A 16,789-nucleotide genomic window follows, 5' to 3' on the forward strand; every position below is an offset into this window, starting at 1 on the left:
GACCGGCTAGTTAGTGTTGGCTGAAACAAAGGAGAGATTGCACACAGAAAAGTGACTACAGATCCGAGCAAGTCGCACTCTTTAGACAGGAAGAAGACCGGTTCGTTCCTGATGTAGCGCTAGTCCTGAATACTGATATTCAGCTGTCCACAGCTCCGACCGTAGTTCACTCGTTGATCAGGTGAGCGTTCGCGGTGGGTTCACGAGGCTTGCTGCTGGGCTAACCTCGGGTGGATCCTTTGGTTATGGGCGGGCAACCTCCGTTCTTGACTCTTAGAACAAGGAAAAGTCCTGACACTTGGACACATTGGCGTTTACGTGACTGTCTGAGCTGAGTCTGAGGATGTCCAGGAGGAGCTGGAGTTTTACCTGGAGGTACTATGGTCGCTCATTGGTTGAAAGCTCCATGGGCATTCGAGAATCATTTTGTGACTTACTGCAACAATTAACAATTGGCCCAGTAAATGCACAAACCCCTACATTTATTGGTGCCTCGTGAGAGGATGCCTACATTTATTGGTGCCCAGTGTGAGGATGAGTAACCATGCACTCATCCTTGGGTGTAAACCACTTGGGATGAGACTCTCCCTTGGAATCTCCCAGACAGTGAGGCACCAGAGATGACCATTAATTAGGGTGGTTGATGTGTCTCAGCTTTGGGAATTGTTCCTTATCAGAACACTCTATCAGCTAGAAAAACACCTTAAATGTGAACCAAATGGAATGGCCTCTCTGTGTCCAGCACCACTTGAGACGAGGGAGAGAGAGACTGGCAAAGGAGCAGCAAACTCAAGCTACAACGGTCTCTGTCCTGTGTGAATGCGCTGGTGGACTATTAAGCTACTTGAGTGACTAAAACTCTTCCCACATTGACTACAGCTGAAAGGTCTCTCTCCTGTGTGAATGCGCTGGTGTGACTGTAAGTGGCTTTTCAGACTAAAACTCTTCCCACACTGATTGCAGCTGAACGGTCTCTCTCCTGTGTGAATGCGCTGGTGGGTTTTTAAGCTACTTGACTGACTAAAACTCTTCCCACACTGATTGCAGCTGAACGGTCTCTCTCCTGTGTGAATGCGCTGGTGGGTTTTTAAGTGACTTGACTTACTAAAACTCTTCCCACACTGATTGCAGCTGAACGGTCTCTCTCCTGTGTGAATGCGCTGGTGGGTTTTTAAGTGACTTGACTTACTAAAACTCTTCCCACACTGACTGCAGCTGAACGGTCTCTCTCCTGTGTGAATGCGCTGGTGGGTAATTAAGTTACTTGACTGACTAAAACTCTTCCCACACTCACTGCAGCTGAATGGTCTCTCTCCTGTGTGAATGTGCTGATGTCGTTTTAAGAGGTGCGAGTGACTAAAACTCTTCCCACACTGACTACAGCTGAAAGGTCTCTCTCCTGTGTGAATGCGCTGGTGGGTTTTTAAGTGGCTTGACTGACTAAAACTCTTCCCACACTGACTACAGCTGAACGGTCTCTCTCCTGTGTGAAGGTGCTGATAGGGTTTTGAAATGCTAGACTGACAGAAACGCTGCTTCTCCCTGTGCCATAATGGCAGTTTGTCCACTCCATCTGAGCAAGGCCTTGAGTGATTCTTCTTCATCCCCTGATCGTGCTGGGGTCTCTTATTCTGCAAATGCTCCATGGAATGGCCTTGCTCTGTGTGATGAAACTGAGATTTGTTTTCATCATTATGTCCCTCAGTGTGCTGCACAGCACTGTGAATCATCTGGGGCTCCTTCTCCAGCTCTCTGAGGCTAAAACCGTCCAGTTCATTCAGTTGATCCTCTCTTTGCCCAAGAACAGACATACTCTCCAGTTCATTAAAACTTTCAACGATTTTCTCAGTAACCAGATTATTAAACCTGTGTGTAAAGTCATCAGATACTAAGGGATCATATGATTGTTTGAGACTCTGCAATGACAGTCTCTCCACTTGAACAGAACAAGGCCTAATTATTATCAAGCCCTGTAGGAGCTGCTGTTGCTCCTCCCTGTACTGACTCTTCTCAGTGTGCTGTGACTCAGTACTGTTCTCTTCACCAGGTACATCAGTCTGCTGCTCTGCAGGGTCAATCAACTTGGGCTCCATGTCCTGCTCTGTAAGATTTAAAACATCCAGTTTTTCACTGTGCTCTTGTATAGAGATGCAGCCCAGTTCATTACAGCCTTGTGTAATATTGATTGTGTCCAGATTATTAATATTCTCTGTAAAATCATCACATACTAAGAGCCCAGGTGTCTCACTCTCAGGCTCTGTCTTCATCATGGGCACAGAGTCCAGTGCCTCTTTCCCTTCTGCGGCAGTGACCTCTGTCTCCTGCATCAGACTGGAGCCCCACTCCTCCACACTGTGCTGCAGTTCAAGAGGAGCCCTTTCCCCAGCTTCAATAAGAGCACTGGCCTCTGAATCTGTAAACACAAGACAAGACCTTTATAAGAATAAACTTTATTTTATAGTTTTATACCTTTAGAGGTGGCTTCTCAAAGCATTTTACAGAATGCCAACAACAAAAAATACACAAACTTAGCATGACGAGAATACACAGTTAGAGGAGACAGTAGACAGTGGTACTAAGTAAAGTAGGAACAGAGGGGTACAGAACAGTTAAATAAAGGCTCTTCTGAAGAAAATGTTTTTGAGTCTGGATTTGGAGTTTAGAGAAGGTGACTCTCTGATATCCTTGGGGAGAGAGTTCCAGAGCTTGGGGCATAAAATTAGAAGGCCCTGTCACCCATACAATGTAGACAGCCTTGGGGGACAGATAGGAGAACAGAATTAGAAGAGCGAAGATTGCAAGGTAGGGAGTAGGGTGATAATATCAGACCAGCATGGAGGTGTCAAGCCAAGCCAAGACAAGACATGGAGAGTCTTATAGGTGAGCAGGAGGATTTTTAAGCCGATATGAAACTTGACAGGAAGCCAGTGCAAGGACTCCGGGATAGGAGTAATGTGATCATTTGTACTAGACCTGGTCAGGATTCTGGCTGCTGAATTTTAGACATACTGCAGTTTGTTCAATGTGGATTTAGAAACCCCAGAGAGTAGAGCGTTACAGTAGTCAATTTGGGAGAAGACAAAAATTTTCAGTCAAAGTTAGTGATAACACAGGGCATAGTCGAGCAATATTTATGAGGTGAATGAAAGATGTTCTGACAACATGCTGCACATGTGGGTCGAACGTCAAATATCATCCCCAAGTTTTTCAATTTAGACTGAAGCTCAAGTACAAGACCATCTACAGATAGGGTTACACATTGGTTGTACAAAGTTGATGGGTGGTGCCAATAAGCATGACTTCAGTCTTGTCACAGTTAAAGGAAGGAAATTTTGAGTCACCCAAGTTTTTATATCGGGGATGCAAATTAATAGAATAGAGACAGCCACATCAGCGTCAGGTTTGGTATGGATGTATGTTTGAGTATCATCAGCATAGTAGTGTTGTAACAGAAAGAATAAGGTTCTGGATCCCGAGATGAAGTAAAACAGATTAGTTTATTGCATGCAAGGAACAATAAAGCCGAAGTCTTGTTTCCCGCAAGAAACAACAAAACCGAAGTATTGTTCCATGTGCCGGTACAAACTTTTAGGTTATATAGTCCTTCCTTGCTGCTTCGGACGTCAATCGGTGTTATGGTAAGGGGGGGGGGGGGGGTCATGGTATTTGGCCAGTTAAGAGGTCCTGGCCAAATGGTCAGTTTAAGATTATGCCCCCAGGGGGTTCCTTGCTCGCATCTGGAATCCTTATCAGTTAACCCCCTTTCCTGCCATAAACCCCTGTTGCTTAGAAGTCTAATTTTCAGGCAGAACTGACTTAAGTTATTAACCCTTTTTACATCTTGTCTCTTTCTTCAGTAGTGAAAGCTGAGGCCATGTGATCTTAAAAGCCTTAAACTACACACACGTATACTAGTACACTCACAATCAATTTGGGTTGTTTTAACATAGTGGAATAAGTGGGTATAAGGGCGTGTTCTGATTTAGCTCTGTCAGAAACATAACTACCATGTAAAAAGTAAGTCTACTGTAATAATATCACAATTACATTACATTTACATTAACAGTGCACTGAGAGAGAGAGAGGGGTTAATACAGACACACTGACTGGACACTACAGCACATTAACACTGCACTGAGAGAGGGATTAATACAGACACACTGACTGGACATAACAGTACATTAACACTGCACTGAGAAAGAGGGGTTAATAGATACATACTGACTGGACACTACAGCACATTAACATTGCTCTTAGAGAGAGAGGGGTTAATAGATACATACTGCCTGGACACTACAGTACTTTAACACTGCACTGAGAGAGGGGGGTTAATACTGACACTGACTGGACACTACAGGACATTAACACTGTACTGAGAGAGAGAGGTGAATACAGACACATTGATTGACTGGACACTACAGTACATTAACACTAGACTGAGACAGGGGGCTTATACAGACATGGACAAACTGAAACTTAGATCATATTACCACTGCACGGAGAGAGGGGTTAATACAGACACTGACTGGACACTACAGGACATAAAGTCTGCACTGACAGAGAAGGGTGAATACAGACACATTAACACTGAATTGAGAGAGGGCTTAACACAGGCACTGCGACTGGATAATACAGCACATTAACACTGCAACCAGAGAGAAGGATTAATACAGACACTCTAAGTCTACACTCTAAGCTCTAAGTCCCACACCTGAAGAAGGCTCCACAGCCAAAATGTTGTGTTTTCTTTCTTCTTTTGTTCAGCATGAAATAAACCTATTACTTGTTCCTAAATTAAAAATGGATGACTAGAAGGTGACTATGACAGACACTTGACTTGACTAAGACTATGACTAAATCAAAAACTGGAAACTAAATTAACACTGCAAACAAGTACACAGAAAAGTAACACTCAGAATTAACAACTTTTCTAAGCACACATTACATTTGTTGGTATCATACACCTCTATTGACAGCAACAATCAGCATCGACCAGCAAATTCTTAATAACCACGTCAAGGTTTAAATGTGAAAACAGCATGTTGATTGGTCAAAGCCCAAGCACAGTCCCCAGTGTGCTGTTTATGGTTGAACTCTAGAAGCAGTGAATGGTTTAGAAAGTGAATTCAGAGGGAGACAGTCTGATACAGAACTGTTTAATTACAGAGAGGCTCCCAGGTGGATCAGAAAGAGGTAAGATGGTGATTCAGAAAAAAAAAACCAAAGAGGGGAAAAAAGGCAAAAAGGCACAGAGATAACCAGTGGGAGAAAATGAGATTGGGGATGATTTTCCACTAATTCATTACTTGATATGATAAGAGGGGAAAAGGGTTGTTCTGAATACACTTTACTGAAGATAACGCTAACACGAGTGAGTGACACTTATTAACAACAGCGGATTGAATCATAATAATAAATAAAAAACTTTATTCTATATAGCACCTTTAAAAGGGGCTTTTCAAAGCTCTTTACAGAGGGAAAAAAAGCTACACAGTAGGAGGAGGCAGCAGAATTAGGTACAGTGTTCGGGTACAGTGAGGTTTCAGAAAGGGCAATAAGGAGTTTGATTAAACAGATTGAGATCTAGATTGAGATGCTCATTGAAAAACTGGCCATCTGATAGTCAGATCTGTTTGAGTGGCAGGGTGAGATGGTGAGATTGCTTATGTTGCTCCTTGCAACTGCAGGATACAGGTCGGACCCAGTCTGGACACGACAATAAAAAGGCAAGACCCCCAACAAAAGCAAAGACCCAAACACACAAATGATCTGAACCTGATTCTTTAGAAAGCAGAGAGCATAGATTCTAAAATAACCCACAAATATCAAATTTAGTAAAATAACATTGAGGTGAATTGGTTAGAAACACCTTCTCCTGATTAGTGGGTGGATTCTGAGAATAAGCAGATAAATTGCCATTAATCTGGTAACATCAGGGTTAAGCTTTGAAGAGAGATTTAACTGCAGGTAACATTTACAAACATTTACAGGCAGCAAGGCAGTTGATCTCTTCTTTAGGTCTTTGTAGGAGTTATTTAAGAGCTGAATACTTAGCAACACCTTCTTTATAGATTGGGTAACTTGCATGCTGTATGTTTATTGTGTGTGTAGATTAGTGTGTGTATTGTCACTGTTAATAAATATTTGTTAGCCCAGTGTCTTACTTCTGCCTCTTTCTGTGTCAGCACAAAGAACACAAGTGCTTCTCAATCTTATTATTGCTCAGTTATATAGGGGTTATAGTCATTTCGTTTAATTGTTGATTCACCCTCTGGGCCATTTCAGGTTGTTCCTCTAATTTCAAAACCCCCTATTCGTAACAGCTGGTGTCACCAATTTTCTGTGATAAACTGGTATCCCGTCCATGGTGTATCCCACACTGTGCCACTTGCATGCTGGGATAGGCTCCGGCTCTACTGTACCACTGTACTGGGTAGAGCAGTGAATTCAACTGAGAGGAAATGACTGTATCTCTAGAAGACTCATACACCTTCTGCTTTGTGCTTAATCCAAAGAGGTCAGGAAGAGAACAGTGGACCTTGCAGTGCTGGTACTCAACAGTAAGAGCAGACAACACTGGCCAGACATTCAGCACAAAAACACCATGAGAAAAACCCAGGGAACAGAGTTTGTACTTTTAATTCCTTCCAAATCCACAACACTCCTTCTCCTCCAAGATCAATCAACACAGAAGAATCCCCAAACTTCAAACACCCCAATACACTGCACCTCACCAGAGACAATCCAATATTCACTTGCTCCTGCACCTCAAACCCCTGACCGCTGGAAAACATAAGAATGCATACAGCCATCGACTGATCGACCATTTTTATCCTGTTTATAATTTCACGGTTATTTCCAGATTTTATTTGCGTATGTAAATCCTAAATCACTGGAAACACGTTTGGCCAAGAATGTTAAAAATAAGGAAGATGTTCCAAAAATTAAAAAAAAACGAAACAAGTAAGATACGAACGTTTTTCCGTAATGATTATGTAAATACAGTAGCTCATCATTTTTTTTTATCTGAGTCATTGAATGATATGGAGTCAGTCTAAATTATGTGTTCTAAGCCCCGTTTCTGAAATAAAGATGTTTTCAGCACCATAATTAGAAAACAACAGTTCAGTACTGTACTGAGAGAGAGAGGGGTTTGTACAGACACACTGACTGGACACTCCAGTACATGAACACTGCACTGAGAGAGAGAGGGGTTCATACAGACACACTGACTGGACACTCCAGTACATGAACACTGCACTGAGAGAGAGGGGGGTTCATACAGACACACTGACTGGACACTCCAGTACATGAACACTGCACAGAGAGAGAGAGAGAGAGAGAGAGAGAGAGAGAGAGAGAGAGAGAGAGAGAGAGAGAGAGAGAGAGAGAGAGAGAGAGAGAGAGAGAGAGAGAGAGAGAGAGAGAGAGAGAGAGAGAGGGGGGGGGGGGTTAATACAGACACACTGACTGGACATTGCAGTATATGAAAACTACACTGAGAGTGAGAAGGGTCAATACAGACAAAGTGACTGACATAATAGTCCAAAGGAGTTAGTACAGACAGACCCTGGTGGACTGGAATGTTTAAACCTATCTATATAAATATAAAATCTAAAGATATAACACAATAATTATAATACAAATACAACATTTGTATTTTCCCGAATGACGTCGGATTGTACACTGATTCGGTGAAAGAATTATATTATAATACAAATACAGTATTATATACCGTGATATATATATATATATCATAATAACGTCGGATTACACACTGATTTAGAGAAACAAATGCTGAATATGAACGAGTTATTTTTATAACCGGCCAACAGTTCAGTTTACAGTAAAGAATCCCGTTGCTACATCACACAAGACTTTCCGACTTCACTCTGTATCTCTCCACTATATTCTCACCAGTGAGGAAGTTAAAGATACTGGTTTTAAACACAGACACTCTGACTACATACAAGTCACCACACTGACCAGACAGCTCCAGTTTCGTGTTCAATTCTTCTTTTATTTCTGCAGTGACTTCACAGGGAAGCGGGTGTCCAACACGATCTGTCCCTCCCTGATCTCCTCCTGCTCCCGACTCCTTCTCCCACAGCTGCAATCTCACCTTCAGGCTCTCGTTTTCCTTCTTCAGCTGCGCCATTTCACTCCCGACACTTTCTTCCATACACTGTGTGATTTTAAACACAGACCGTCTCGCCAGAGTCTGGGAGACGCTGCGGAGTTTGTTTTCAATCTCATCCTCAGAGTCAGACATCCTGTTTCGGAACACATGTGAAACTTCATACACGATCGATTTGAGCAAAACCTCCATGAAAGAGCGAAGTTCAGTTTCCAGATTGAACAGTAAAATTGCCATATTTAACCAAAGTTGATCACAAATACAGAGAGATTGCTGTGCTGATACTGAAATGACAAACACTAAAACTCCTACGCCCCTACGGGTCTATACAGTGCCTTGCGAAAGTATTCGGCCCCCTTGAACCTTTCAACCTTTTGCCACATTTCAGGCTTCAAACATAAAGATATAAATTTTTTATTTTATGTGAAGAATCACCAACAAGTGGGACACAATTGTGAAGTGGAACGAAATCTATTGGATTTTTTAAACTTTTTTAACTAATAAAAAAATGAAAAGTGGGGCGTGCAAAATTATTCGGCCCCCTTGCGTTAATACTTTGTAGAGCCACCTTTTGCTGCGATTACAGCTGCAAGTCGCTTGGGGTATGTCTCTATCAGTTTTGCACATCGAGAGACTGAAATTCTTGCCCATTCTTCCTTGCAAAACAGCTCGAGCTCAGTGAGGTTGGATGGAGAGCGTTTGTGAACAGCAGTTTTCAGCTCTTTCCACAGATTCTCGATTGGATTCAGGTCTGGACTTTGACTTGGCCATTCAAACACCTGGATACGTTTATTTGTGAACCATTCCTTTGTAGATTTTGCTGTATGTTTGGGATCATTGTCTTGTTGGAAGATAAATCTCCGTCCCAGTTTCAGGTCTTTTGCAGACTCCAACAGGTTTTCATCCAGAATGGTCCTGTATTTGGCTGCATCCATCTTCCCCTCAATTTTAACCATCTTCCCTGTCCCTGCTGAAGAAAAGCAGGCCCAAACCATGATGCTGCCACCACCATGTTTGACAGTGGGGATGGTGTGTTGAGGGTGATGAGCTGTGTTGCTTTTACGCCAAACATATCGTTTTGCATTGTGGCCAAAAAGTTCGATTTTGGTTTCATCTGACCAGAGCACCTTCTTCCACATGTTTGGGGTGTCTCCCAGGTGGCTTGTGGCAAACTTTAGACGAGACTTTTTATGGATATCTTTGAGAAATGGCTTTCTTCTTGCCACTCTTCCATAAAGGCCAGATTTGTGCAGTGTAAGACTGATTGTTGTCCTATGGACAGACTCTCCCACCTCAGCTGTAGTTCTCTGCAGTTCATCCAGAGTGATCATGGGCCTCTTGGCTGCATCTCTGATCAGTCTTCTCCTTGTCTGAGCTGAAAGTTTAGAGGGACGGCCAGGTCTTGGTAGATTTGCAGTGGTCTGATACTCCTTCCATTTCAAGATGATCGCTTGCACAGTGCTCCTTGGGATGTTTGAAGCTTGGGAAATCTTTTTGTATCCAAATCCGGCTTTAAACTTCTCCACAACAGTATTACGGACCTGCCTGGTGTGTTCCTTGGTCTTCATGATGCTCTCTGCGCTTTCAACAGAACCTTGAGACTATCACAGAGCAGGTGCATTTATACAGAGACTTGATTACACACAGGTGGATTCTATTTATCACCATCAGTCATTTAGGACAACATTGGATCATTCAGAGATCCTCACTGAACTTCTGGAGTGAGTTTGCTGCACTGAAAGTAAAGGGGCCGAATAATTTTGCACGCCCCACTTTTCATTTTTTTATTAGTTAAAAAAGTTTCAAAAATCCAATAGATTTCGTTCCACTTCACAATTGTGTCCCACTTGTTGGTGATTCTTCACATAAAATAAAAAATGTATATCTTTATGTTTGAAGCCTGAAATGTGGCAAAAGGTTGAAAAGTTCAAGGGGGCCGAATACTTTCGCAAGGCACTGTATTATTGCAAGGGTTTTAATTCACACCTGAAGCAGGAACTGGCGATCACTCCTACATCCTGCCACATGACGCACTTCATAGTGATTGTTGCTATGCACTTCACGTGAAGGACTTTCAGTATGTTGGATCTTGTTGAATATACAATGAAAAATAATGTAGCATTGTTTACAAATATATGTGCGTAAAATATACACATATATGTACACATACAAATATATATGTTGTATTTTCATATATTTCCAGATCCTTCGCCTGTATTGAAATAAATAACAGTACTTAAACGTGTATTGAAATAAAGAGATCAAACTTTGAATGTAATGGATTCATACAGTATCTAAACAATGTCTGCTAATAGACGGTAATGTGGACAATTCCTGTTGCCAATTGGTTGGATATCTCCAAGACATCCAAGAGATCAGGTATTGAAAATATTTTTTAAACAGAAAATGTGAAATGGAAAGTAGGTCAAAAGCCTTCTGATAACCTAAGTACACCATACTACATGTTCTGTGCATCCATTAGTTTTATGGGCTTTATGGGATTTAATTAATTAGACAAATTATATTTCTGATTACAATAGATAGTTTTATATCTCTATTCATAGTAAAGGTTGGTTTTATTATAATTTATAGTAATCCTTTGTTTCATTTTTTTTTCAGAAAAAAAGACTGCAATGTTGATGGAATAAGAAAAAAAGGTCCCTAAAAGACTGATTTGAATGAAGCATTTTTTATCCAAATTTAACATTTTGCAGCTCTCTGACAAACCAGCAGCATTCTGACAGACAGAGGAGTTGTAAACTGTCATTGTCTCAGTTGTCCAGAGGAGCAGAGTGACTGAGAGGTCAGAGCTGTTAGCTGGTATTGTCAGTGTGAGAACAGCTCTCCAGCTGTCTCATTGACTTCACACCACCTGAGTGCTGATGCTCTTTCTCTCCTGCTCGTCTCCTCTCCACTACCGTCTTTTGTTCTTTTGTTTGATTTATCAGCTGCCCCTCATACATGAAGGAGGCACCAAAGCCAAAACATTGTGTCTCTTTTCTTTTCACTATGGAATAAACCTTTACCTGCTCCTGTCTCATTCACTCTCTTTCTCACCTTGTCTGCAGTCTCACCTCCTGCTGCTCCATTGTCTGCAGTTTCTGTCCAGAGTTTCACCTCCTGCTGCTCCATTGTCAGAATGAATGATGAGTCACAGGACTGTTCTCACCTGTTAACACCCAGTAACATTTCTGCCCAGGTGGCAATTTAAATACCTGATTCTGTATTTTAATGTGTCTGTTTTGTGTTTAATGTCTTCACCCTGCTCTTTTTTGTAATGAAATTTATGTGCTTGAAGTTGTAAAACTCAAACCTTGGTTTACCATGAGATTTTAACATGATTTCTTGCTGTAATGTTCATCTGCATTTGATATGTTTATATTTCACTATATTTAATCATAATCATATGTACTCATACATAATCCATGTAGATAATGTAAAATAAATCTCATGTCACAGTAAAGGCCCACACAGTGAGAATTCTTGAAGAATAAAATCACACTGCACAACTTTGGGACATCACGTCCAAGTTTAGTGACAGCAACATTAGAGATTTTAAGCTAAGACATTTCAGATCACCTTTTTATTAAAAGTTCAAGCAAAATTGAATAACTTTGCAAGGAACATTTCAAAATCTCAATCAAATCCAGTACAATCCCAATGGATTAATCTGAATTTACTCTCTGCGATCCCGACAAGTTGGGAAACAATTTTATGGTTCTTATGGTAAGAAAAATAACACGAGACCACACAGATTCTTTAATGCTTACATCATAATGTTATTAGACTAGGACACCGATGTGAATATGTGTTTGGGTTTCGATGAGCTGATTCTTGTTGAAGAATTGGTGATTTATGATTAAAGAATCAGTAGTGTCGGAAAGCAGGAGCTCTAATTTCTCAGCGATCTTGAAGGCATGTCTATGTAGAGCACAGTGTGAAGATCTGTACTAAAGAACACCAAGTGCTTAATATGACATCTTTTACCATTGCAACTTTTCATCTCAGGTATACTTTTAGAAGGCATAGAAAGAATAGTTGTGTTGACACTCTCATCACACAGCAGAGTGGCGCATCTGACGCGTGCTGGGCCCATAACCCAGAAGTTGATGCAGCAAAACCCTTCTCTTCTATGGACGTTTTATGGAAGACTTAAGCACACCATCGGGTCAATGTAGAATAAGAAAAAAAACATAAACAAAGTCTCTTCGTATAAGTCCCGTTCTAAGTTTCTTGCTTTTGTGAGCAAACTTACCCAGATCTGCAATATTTTAAAATATATGGAATAATTAATTGGAAATAACTAAATTATCGACAATATCCAGTTATATACTTGGACAGACAAAAAAATGATTATGATATTACATATAACCACATACTTCATATCCTACATATTAACACATTGATCAGAATAATTGAAAAGTTTTGATTCTGAATCCCTGCAGTTAATGTTAATTAGAAAAAACAACAGTGCTGAAACCTGAGCATAAATTCAGCTGCTCTCCAGGTTTGTTCCACATGGTTTTTCGTTGCAATTGAGCTCAGAGCTGGAGATGATCTCTAGATAGAACCGTGTTAACTAGTCTGCAGCTGTGTGCTCCTTTCGAAACTTTGTTGCAATTGACTCAATGTGTGGTTCAATAGTTCTCAGGTGCAGTTCACTTACACAGAGGACATGTTTTGGGTTGTAAAACCCAAAACAGTAGCAGCAGTTAGAAGTTTGCTGTGCTTCCAGGATCATTTTCAGCCTTATAAACTGGTTATCACACTGCTGATCACTATATTAAGCAGTTAATAGCCTGGAGCTGTTTAGACTGCTCTTGTCATTTCTTTTAATAAGAAGCACCGAACAATTTTAGAAAGCTTTTCAAGTTCTGACATAAATTTGTTTATTTCTGGCTATCAAATGAGAGACTCCAGAATATTAAAAAGTGCTTCGACCTTTAAGTCGTGGTTTTACAAACTAGGGTACTGAGGGAGTGCCCATACATGCTCTGCAATGGGGAAGAAATCGAAATTCTCATCTGTGCTGTGAAGGAGATTCTCAAATGCTTCCATCATATTGCTTTCATGCTAGGATACAAGTGTGTATAAATGTTTGGTTTTCACTGATTCTTGTTGAAGAATTGGGGATTTACGGTGAAAGAATCAGTATCCTCGGAATGCAGAAGCTTTGTTTCTCAGCAATCGTAAGGATCCCGAAGACAGGTCTATGTAGAGCAGTGTGATGATTTGTATTAAAAAGACAATGTCAGCAATTCAAAGCATGTAGGCAGCATGAATAAAACAATGCAGAGCTCAGTAAAAACAATCTGAAGCCTTAATTCCCTTCATATCCCGAGCAGTGCATTCTGACACGGTGGCTGTGTAGAAGAAAATGAGCAATGCCAAACTTTACCCACCTCATTGCGGTTACTGCTACTCCTGCGTCAGTAGCTTTAAGATTCTCCTGACATCTGATTGTCTTGCATCTAACATTAAGAGGATTTCTCTGCTGGCCATGAGACACGAACTGGCAACTTTCCAGCCACAGGCACAGATCCCTACCCACCACACCACCCCATATACTATGGATGGTACTACTGCGCTGAGCTCACTCTGGTGCAGTTCAGCAATGTGAGAGGAAGGGCAGTAACGCAATGGATAACGCATATCAGAAGATTGTAGGTTCATCTCCTGCTTGACTCGTGTTGGCTCCTCAGTAATAAATGTCCTCTGTGTAAGTGAACTGCACCTGAGAGCTATAGAACCACACATTGGGTCAATTGCAACAAAGTTTCGAAAGGAGCACACAGCTGTGGACTAGTTAACACGGTTCTATCTAGAGATCATCTCCAGCTCTGAGCTCAATTTCAACGAAAAACCATGTGGAACAAACCTGGAGAGCAGCTGAATTTATGCTCAGGTTTCAGCACTGTTGTTTTTTCTAATTAACATTAACTGCAGGGATTCAGAATCAAAACTTTTCAATTATTCTGATCAATGTGTTAATATGTAGGTCATAATTGTTATTTTTTCTGTCTCGTTCAAGTATATAACTGGAAATCGATAATTTAATTTAGTTATTTCCAATTCAACAATGTTAAATATTTTAAAATATTGCAGATCTGGGTAAGTTTGCTCTCTAAAGCAGGAAAGATAGAACAGGACTTAACTTCCACATTCAATTTATTGGTGATTCTTTGTTACGCACTGAACCTTTTTATTTTTAGCTTAAACAGAGAAAGCTATAAAGGGTCCTGAATCAAGTGTTCAGAATCATGCGGATCAGAAAATTGTAGATCTGACTCCTGCCTGGCTTGTCAATCAGGCTCCTGTCACGATCGCTAACCCCTCCTCTTAAGGGAGCTCCAGCCCTTCCTCGTTCCTTCCCATTGTCTGCACCTGTTCCCTATTCCCGTTCCCCCTTAAAAGCCAGACGCTGACCTCACTCCTGGCTTCTCATTGATTTCCGTGTCGTGAGAGCCCGGGGTCCTGCTGCATCTGGCTCCGTTATGGTTTTAGTTTCCTGGTCCTGATTCCCTGCCCCGCCGGTCCCGACCCGGTTCTGGTTTTAACTACGGATGGATCCCCTGGTCTTGGACTAAACCTCTCGTCTTGGATTCCTCCTCTGGATTTACCCTTGGATTGTTCGCCCTGGATTCACTCCCCCCGGACACTAGCACTGCATGGACACGCCCCCCTGTCTCCCGACCGACTCCTGCATGATATTTTTCCCCTTGTGTCTTCACTATTCTGGATTGCGTCGTCCGCATAGGGCCCGGAAAGAACTGTTCGTGACATACGCATGCTGACGCAGCTACTCACCTGATATTTAACATTCCTATAATCACAACTATGAATGTCCACTGTGGGTATTTTTTCCATGATTATTTATTCTGTCATTGAAGCATATTTTACCTCATACCGAAGTGTCATAATCACTGAAAAAATAGAAAATGATAAATCACTATGAATTGCATTTAGCCTGTTCTGATCTAGATATTCTATATACTTTAACATGCCATGTTCACAATGTCAAAACTCAGAAATGCAACAGTGAAGTGTTGTAATTACAAATATACATAGTGTTGGAATATTGAGATGTTTTGGTAATGAGGAAGGAGAGACATGCCATGTTCACAGGGTCATATTTAAAAAAATGGTACAGTACAATTTCTTGTACTTCAGGATTAAGAGAGCCTGTTACATTGTGTCTCACACCTCAGTGTCAGAATTTTGAGATGTTTTTATAACCAGGGGGTAGGTTTATAGCAATAAACAGAAAGTGCCATCACCCTTTGCTCATCCTCGGTTAACTATATATTATCATATGCCATGTTCTAAATGTCCCATTTATATTAAAATTTCTTGTAAAATGCAAGATTTTAAGACTTTTTATGATCAGAAGGCAAGGTTGTGGTAAATATGCAGAAAGTGCCTGTGAACTTATGTTTTGCCTTTGTTTTTTTTACTTATTGTGTTTGTGTTATTGTGAGTTTTGAAAATTGGTTTACAATTTTCTGAAATGTGTTTCACACAAAAATGCTATTTGGATAGTCACAACTTACATATTCCCCTTTACTGAGAATAAGTATAGTAATCCATCCCGATTAGTACTTTTAAAAATTACTGTAGAGAGCCATCTACAGGCGAAAGGCGGCATAACATCACAGCAGCAGCATTTAAGGCAGAAGAAGAAGCTGGCGAATAAGAAGCCATCTTCAGCCTCGTTAATGCAATACCATTGGGTGAAGTGGAAAAATATTTCTTGCTCTGAATCCTAACATTTTTATAGGAGGTGTTCTAGTACTTCTTGCCTCAGATAAAACTGCCAATACATCACTTATTTCTACTCCATCAATAGCAGCAGTGTTATCGGTACTGAGTCTTAAATGTATGTCCTGTCATCATATAAAATGTTGAAAGTTTCAACTGCATTCAACTGATCAAATTTCTCTTCGATGACTGTTATAATGTTATCCAAAATACATCCAAAACAAATTTGCACTGTTTTTTTTATCCAGAAGAGCATCATGAGACTCAAAACATACCTGTTTTTTCTTCTTTCCAGGAGGAAGGATTGTTCAGATGCAAGCATTGGTCCAAAATCAATGTGCTCTCCTATCGCTGTTGCTTCTTTAAATCCTTCATTTGAACGTCAATATTGAGGGATGATATCATACACATTTTGGTTTTCTTTTAAAGCAATTTTCTTAAAATATGAGCCTCTGTTATAGTTGTCTTGGAAGTTTCGCAAGGTATAATAGACCCCCTTGTGCCCTCAGCTAAAATATGATCAAATACAACAAAATTAATTTACACAGAACAGCATTTATGGTTGCATGTATATTAAAATTAAGATAAATATACAAAAGTATTGAAAAAAACAAATGTACAGTCCTAACATAATCATGCTGTCCAACTGTCTTTTTTGCTTGTCAAGTTCTCCAACAAATCTGTGTCGTAATTTTAAATATTCTAACTAAGGGTGCAACAAGAGCATACATGAATTCTTCTGCCAGCCGTTTGAAGATCAAAGTCCATGGCTGAATATGATGTCCTTGAATGTTGGTCATTATTGGCCATTCCCAGTGATATTAACTTATGTACTTCATTGTTTAACAAAAACATTCACATTTCCTGCAAATATCAAGTGGGTTAAGGTTTTGC

General features: G+C 40.6%; 1 protein-coding gene across 1 annotated transcript; it reads right to left on the reverse strand.

Moving 5' to 3' along the window:
- Positions 1-258: 258 nt before the first annotated feature.
- Positions 259-8,457, reverse strand: LOC148668983 (uncharacterized). Its single transcript, XM_088632445.1, has 2 exons — positions 7,987-8,457; positions 259-2,413 (listed from the first exon to the last, which is right to left on the reverse strand). The coding sequence occupies exons 1-2, from the start codon at positions 8,372-8,374 to the stop codon at positions 795-797; spliced, it is 2,007 nt and encodes a 668-aa protein (XP_088488571.1). The 5' UTR covers positions 8,375-8,457; the 3' UTR covers positions 259-794.
- Positions 8,458-16,789: the final 8,332 nt, after the last annotated feature.

This window comes from Lepisosteus platostomus, chromosome 5, assembly GCF_059453375.1.
Source record: "Lepisosteus platostomus isolate fLepPlt1 chromosome 5, fLepPlt1.hap1, whole genome shotgun sequence".
NCBI classification, from domain to species: domain Eukaryota; kingdom Metazoa; phylum Chordata; class Actinopteri; order Semionotiformes; family Lepisosteidae; genus Lepisosteus; species Lepisosteus platostomus.